This window comes from Sesamum indicum, linkage group LG5, assembly GCF_000512975.1.
Source record: "Sesamum indicum cultivar Zhongzhi No. 13 linkage group LG5, S_indicum_v1.0, whole genome shotgun sequence".
NCBI classification, from domain to species: Eukaryota; Viridiplantae; Streptophyta; class Magnoliopsida; order Lamiales; family Pedaliaceae; genus Sesamum; species Sesamum indicum.
The window spans coordinates 5,215,669-5,222,682 of record NC_026149.1 but is presented as its reverse complement, the minus strand read 5'-3'; the positions used below and the strand labels follow the sequence as shown (position 1 = coordinate 5,222,682).

The following is a 7,014-nucleotide window of genomic DNA, read 5'->3' as shown; positions in this document are numbered from 1 at the left end:
TTTTTTAATGAACTCTACGAGTACTACCATTCAGAGGACCCCAACATTGATCTACTAGTAGCAACTGAATTCAATGATTGGTTCAAATATCGTGTAAGTAGTGTCTTATGAATTGTGTTATAACTATGAACTGGTCAGTCATCAATTTTCTCTACTATGTGCATTACAGGTGAAATTAGAATTGAACTACACGGACAACAAGCTGTTGAAGTTGCATTGTTGGGGTCTTGGTGCGGAGGTCAGAACATTTTTTTTTTACTTTGTGAATGGTTACAATTTTCGCATTGAACGTTATAACATAGGCCAGTTAATTATGAATCGTGGGATGTGTGTTAAAAGCTCATCATATACATACATGGACAGTGACTTCTATTGGATGCTCGAAGAGATAATTCAGTTAGATTATCGTATCTGGAACAATTTTTCCTATTTTTATTTTTTTTAGTAAAAAATGAATATATATTTTTCAGTTAAATTGGAACAATTAGTTAATTATAGGAGCAGTCATTTAATTGTCCTCCATAAACGACGTTGTATTGGGATAAAACGACATCGTTTTGTATATGGTGGAACAGTTGTAAACCGTTTATTTAATTAATCACTGTGCCAATGTGACTCCAAGATGTTATCAATCCACACTACACGAAACGATCTGTTTTGTTAACTTAGGAACATTCTTGGTAATGGTTATTAAATTACTGGCCGTTCCAAAATTGTTCCAAAATTTTCATATATAAGTGACACTCATCAATTTTTTTCTTAACTTCTCTCCTCTCTCTCCCCCCCTCTCTCTCTCTCCCTAAACCCTAAACCCTAAACCGCTTGTAAGTTGTTCCACCCCCAGCAATCCCCCCACCATCACGCACTAGTATATCAATCTCGATGACACGAGGTAAATTTGTTTGAGTTTATTTTTATATTATTTTGTTTTGAAAATCAGTAATTAATATGCCATTTCATGTCTGACCACAAATTTCACAAGCACATCAATGTGGTGGTGCGAGCACACATTTCCCCATCCTTGGGGATGTTTGGAGCACCAACAGTTTTGGTTCGAGAGGCTGAAGGTAATGTATTTTCACAAAATTTTGTATTATATTATAATTTAAATTTTGTTTCAAATTTTACTAATTAATTGTTCTTTTTACTTGATATTATGTAGATGACCTATTGGTGTGACGACCAGTCTATGTTTTAGGTCTTTTACATGTGGGCGGACAAATTCATCTAGAAACGGTTCGCCATCACCCGGAAAGAGCTTGGTCAAGCCACTTTGGCTAGCCAATAAAGTACGGCTCTAGCTCCAGGCATACTGGGACAACACGGACTTCCAGGATGAATCCGCAAAGAATAAATTAAGCCGAGGCGGTCAACGCGGCGTTCTCTACTGTGTACCGCCGGAGATCTTCCTCTGTTGCCATGCACAAGAGAAGATGGTAAGTATTTTATATTATTTTTAAAATTTTGTCATTATTTTAATTTTATTTTGCTAATTGTTTGATTCTTGTACAGGAGCAAAGCTCGGTCGGTCAGTCAAGCAGATGGAATTATTTACCATATGCTAAAAGAAGAAGGCGGACGACGGCTAAAATGGCCCGAGGGCAGCTGAGGTAACAGTAAGCAAAAGTAACAATTTTATTTTTGTTTAAAATAATTTTTGGGTAAAATTGTAATATTTTTATTTGTTTTGCAGGAGACATTCAAGAAATTGATGGAGGATCATCAGCTTCAGGCCATGACCGAGGACCATGATACCCTAGCCAAATCGAAGGCCTAGGTTGCAATGCTCGAGCAGCAGTTGTGACTGGCTGTAGCAGAGGGCAAGAACAAGGACCGTGTATTCTGCGTTGGCTTTAAAACCCACGTCTCTAGCAGGACCTACATGTCACCATCGCTACCACCACCGCTATCCCAAATCCAAACATGGAGGATCGCATGGTCTGACCGGAGACTATGATGGTGATTGGGGGACCATCACAGTCGATCGCGTCCACTAGCGCCCCAACATAGCCTCCAACAAACCCCCTGTCCTGAACAATGACAATATGGGCGTTGCTGATGAGGGAAGTTTAGATTAGGTTTTATTTATTTTTTAAAATTTTTTAATTGGATAATTTTTATATTAATATAATAATTTTTTCGTAATTATTTATATTTCCTAATGTTCATTGCATACCATTATTTAATATTTATTCAATTAATTAAACTCATACATATAATCGAATTTAATAATTAATTATAAACATTAAATTATTATTTATATTATATATGTTTAAAAAAATTAAAACGGTCATAGGAAGTTTTAAAAAACTATTACAATTTTCACAAAAGAAACCGTTCCGAGCACCATTACAAAAACAGTTCTAAAACAATATTCTTAAAAAAAGGATAAAGTGTTCCTAGACATATTCCAATTCAATTTAATTCATATTCAACAATGTATTCCAAACAATAATTCTAAAACAATTACAACAATGTGTTCCAAATAAATGATACATTGTGCCTAATTTCAAATCATGAACAACATTCAATTCCAACGACAATTTCTAAATATATCACCAGCATAAATAACAATTGTTCCAAAATTTCAGCCAAACATATTCCAGCCACAATTTCAAAATTATTCCGAATTTTATTAGGCAACCGTTTGCAAACTTATCAAATTTCTTCCAATCAAAATAAATTAAATTTTCATATTGAAATACACTATTACGAACCGTCACCGACAATTGGGTACAATACCCCTTTCACTTCAGGAATGGTCCACACTTAATCGTTCCTAAATATTGGGAACACCGTCTATAATAACGAAAGTGGAACCATTCCAAATATCGGTTTAAAGTAATTTTATAATAATTGGCCATTTCAAAAGTCAAAAAAATGTATTTACATAACTTAGCCAGCAAAAGTGAACAAGTAAATCAATGAACAACAGAATCATGTATTTACATAACTTATTCAGTTACAATGTTGTTTAGCTTTAGAATTCTCATTTAAAAGAAATCTCTTACAATAATTTTAAAAAAAATATTGAAATATATTAAGCTTAATTCATATTTTTTCATATATAAAATACTAATTAAATTCAAAATTATATTTCTTAACTTATAAAATACCTTATATTTTTACTCAATTAAATTTAAAAATAATATCATCTTTCGATTTATATTTACATGCAACACTCGTGATTGCTACTAGTCCTGGGGGGAGTTTTTCCTGCGAATCCGACGCTGAAGGTGAAGAAGAAAGACTGAAACTGCGTTCAATGTCCTGGAGGAGTTTTTCCTCTTCAGCTATTTAATTATCTTAAGCAATTTATTAATTTAAGCAATTTATACATTTTCAGTCTTTCTTCTTAATCTTCAACTTCGGATTTGAAGGAGAGAGAAAGTCATTATCACTTTTATGCACACTGTGAGGAGGAAATGGAAAGAGGGGCCTTAATACTGACCCTACGTCCGCATAAGCTGCGATGTCAATTGGTCGAGAAAGATCCTAATACCCAATTACTCCCACTAATTTTTGAGTCATTTTTTGTTCACAAAATTGTCATTAAATTAAATTTTTTAAAACTATCAATACTTGGACTGCCACCCCTTGTATACAGGATCAATTTTGCAAATTTCCAATTGAAAAATATGCTGGTTGAAAAATAATACAGGACCAGATGATAATTCATAGTTAATGATGTCAGAACTCAGAACAGAACTTCAAAGGAAAGAAAGTAGTTTCCATTTTTAACGAAAGGAACCTTTTTATTTTGTTTAAACATTCACTAAAGAGTTGGTCATGCAAAGCATTCGCTAGTACGTATATAGAGATATCACATTATTAGTGCATGCATTTGAGTATAAAACATTTTCTCGGTGAAATATATCGCTCAAAGGAATGTATTTTTTTTTTTGTTATAAATAATTAATATGATAAAAAAAAATCCGGCTGCCCAATTGTTAGTAGCCATTATTTTTACAAACGAGATCCAAATATAAATTATAAATACAATTTATGGTAAAATTATTGTAGCCAAAACATAGCGAAGTAGTCTTGTTCATTGCGTTTGGCCTTGATAAATAGTATCAACTTATCATAATTTTACTGTGTTGTCATTTATATTCTAGAAAATAATTCCTATTTTTTATTTTTATAATGACTCATCATCACTTTATAATTTGAGAATTTTTTATCCTAGTTTCCAGAAATCAAATTATTAAAACAAAAAAAAAAACAGAAAAGAAACGAAAGGTAGCCGGGGAATTTTTGTTACTGGAAGATAACTTCCGCAAAATCAGCCATATCGGTCAATCTAGATCTCCTTTTGTGTTCCAAAACCACAATTTGTCAGTATAAAATCCAGCCTTGCGAAGAGGAAAAACGAACCACCAGGGATCGAAATAAAAGAGATCCCCATTCAAGAATGAGGATTTCATCTACGACTAACTTGTTGAAATCTCTGGTTGTTCTGTCCCTCCTCTTCTACTATGCCACGGGCGATGAGGTGAGTCCCCACACCGTCAGCCGTTACCGGAGGAGCAACCCGACCCATCGTTCCCAGAACAATGGCCACGAACCAGGCGCTACCAAGACTGCAGGTTCCAAGGGCAAGAAAGGGGCATTTGGCGGTACGAGATTCGGATTCTTGTTTGGCAATAACAGACAACAGCCAACGGATGAAACCGAAGAAGAACTGGAAATCAATGAGATTGCCACTACTAAATACCGAGGCTCGTGGAAGATCGACTCTGAAAATGCTGGAGTTTCTGCCATGCACGTACAGTTGATGCCCAATAACAAAGCTGTTTGGTTCGACTCGACGAGTAATGGTTTGTCAGAAATCCAGAATAATCCTCCTTTGTGCAAGCCGAGGTTTGGAGGCAGAAATACAGATCCTCCACAGGATTGCACAGCTCATGGAGTAGAATATGACATTGAGACAGCTCAAGTCAGACCCCTCAAGGTTAGAAAACTGTTTCTTTAAGTTATATTTATCATTTTGTTAGGGTATATGTGTTCATGCATACAACACTATCATTCATGCATGGGATGAGTTAAACAGTTTATGGCTTTCTACTAATACAAAATGATTAAACACTAAAATCAAATCCAGAGAAATATGTGAGAAATCCTGTGAGACAAATGTCTCAATACACATGTATGCATTAATCTGTGGAGCACGTTCACATCTAACAAAACCAATTAAATAATCCGATTTACTTGCCCAAATATTTTGCAATGAGAATTTAATACATTTTAACCTAGATCGGGTTTACCTGACCTAACTAATTATACGATAAATAGAATACATTTGTAGTGCGATTGGTGTATAATTAATGAAAAGTGATCATCATATCTCACTTATATGATGATTGATTTGGTTCCACCAAACTGACAACCAATATATGCATATCTACACCACCACTTCTAAAGGTCAACTTGAATTTTTAGGCTTTATATATAGCTAAATTGATATGGTGGAAAGAGGAGGACTACATTTTCTGACTATTCCCAATTTTCATATTATTTTAGGTGGGTTCCAGCCCATGGTGCTCATCTGGAGGCCTAGGACAAAATGGAAATCTTGTCTCCACAGGTGGCGATAAGGATGGCTTCAGAGCGGTAAGAAATTTGAATCCATGCCCAAATTGTGACTTCGAGGAAAATGCAAGAGCTCTCTTTGCCAATAGATGGTATGCTACTCAGCATACCCTAGAAGACGGTAGCTTCATTGTGGTGGGCGGTCGTAACGCATTCAACTATGAAATCGTCCCATCAGACAGCCTGCAATTCACGCCTAAAATGATAGAGTTGGCCCTCCTGGAAGATACTACGGATGATGGAGGAAGAGAGAACAATCTCTACCCCTTTGTCAACCTCCTTCCCGATGGAAACCTCTTCGTTTTCGCCAACTACAAGTCCATCGTTCTCAACCCTAATACTGGAGAGACCATTCGCAATCTCCCTGATTTACCTGGCGGCTCCCGCAACTATCCAGCATCAGGGATGTCGGCCCTCCTCCCCATCAACCTCGACATTGATGAAAATTCTGTCCCTAAAGTCGAAGTGCTCATTTGTGGAGGCAACACCCGTGAGGCATACACATTCTCCGATTTGCAGCAGCCAAAGAGAACTTTTCTCCCTGCATTGAAAGACTGTGGAAAGCTTAATCTCAATAAAGAAAACGCTAAGTGGGAAATTGAACAGATGCCTTCAAGGCGTGTGATGGGGGACATGCTGCTTCTACCCACTGGAGATGTGCTAATGATCAATGGAGCACAGGCAGGTACTTCAGCCTGGGATGCTGCTGACATTCCCAATCTCACTCCGGTTCTTTACAGCCCCAAGAAAAAGAAAGGCAAAAGGTTCCAGGAGTTGGCCCCAACCACCATTCCACGGATGTACCACTCAGTTTCCGTAGTTCTGCCCAATGGGCAAATTCTGGTGGCAGGCAGCAACACTAACGCCTTCTACAAGATGGAAAAATACAATGATGATTTTAGGTTTCCTACTGAACTTAGGGTTGAGAAATTTTCCCCACCATACTTGGATCCGGCACTGGAGAAATACCGCCTTGAGATATTGGAAGAACAATCAAACAAGCAGTTGAAGTATGGAGGTGAATTCAATGTAGCGATTGGACAGACAAAAGGAAAGATTAAGAAGTCGAATGTCAAGGTCACAATGTACTCCCCGCCCTTCACTACACATGGATACTCTATGAACCAGAGATTGCTGATTTTGAAGGTGAAGGAAGTAGCGAATAGGCATATTTCTGTGGTGGCTCCACCATCTGGGACGCTGGCACCGCCTGGCCATTATCTTCTGTTTGTTGTTCACCGTGGTGTTCCAAGCCAGGGGATGTGGGTGCACATTGCTCAGTAGAAAATCACTTGTTACATTTGGGGGTTGGTACATAATTTTAATAATAGGAGAGGAAGGGAAGTTACTTAATGTGATATGTATCACATGTGGTTGATCAATATAAATTGAGACCCTCTTTATTAAACCTGTCTTATTAGC

General features: G+C 36.9%; 1 protein-coding gene across 1 annotated transcript; it reads left to right on the top strand.

The window, feature by feature from the left end:
* LOC105162073 (aldehyde oxidase GLOX1-like) lies at positions 4,372–7,014 on the top strand. The gene is made up of 2 exons (XM_011079991.2): positions 4,372–4,954; positions 5,524–7,014. Exons 1-2 carry the CDS (start codon positions 4,415–4,417, stop codon positions 6,874–6,876), a joined length of 1,893 nt encoding a protein of 630 aa, XP_011078293.1. The 5' UTR covers positions 4,372–4,414; the 3' UTR covers positions 6,877–7,014.

Excerpts from the sequence above, each read along its gene's own strand:
- LOC105162073 (XM_011079991.2), top strand. The coding sequence starts at position 4,415 with ATGAGGATTTCATCTACGACTAACTTGTTGAAATCTCTGGTTGTTCTG. Across the intron at positions 4,955-5,523 it reads CTCAAGTCAGACCCCTCAAG|GTGGGTTCCAGCCCATGGTG; the intron begins GTTAGAAAACTG and ends ATATTATTTTAG.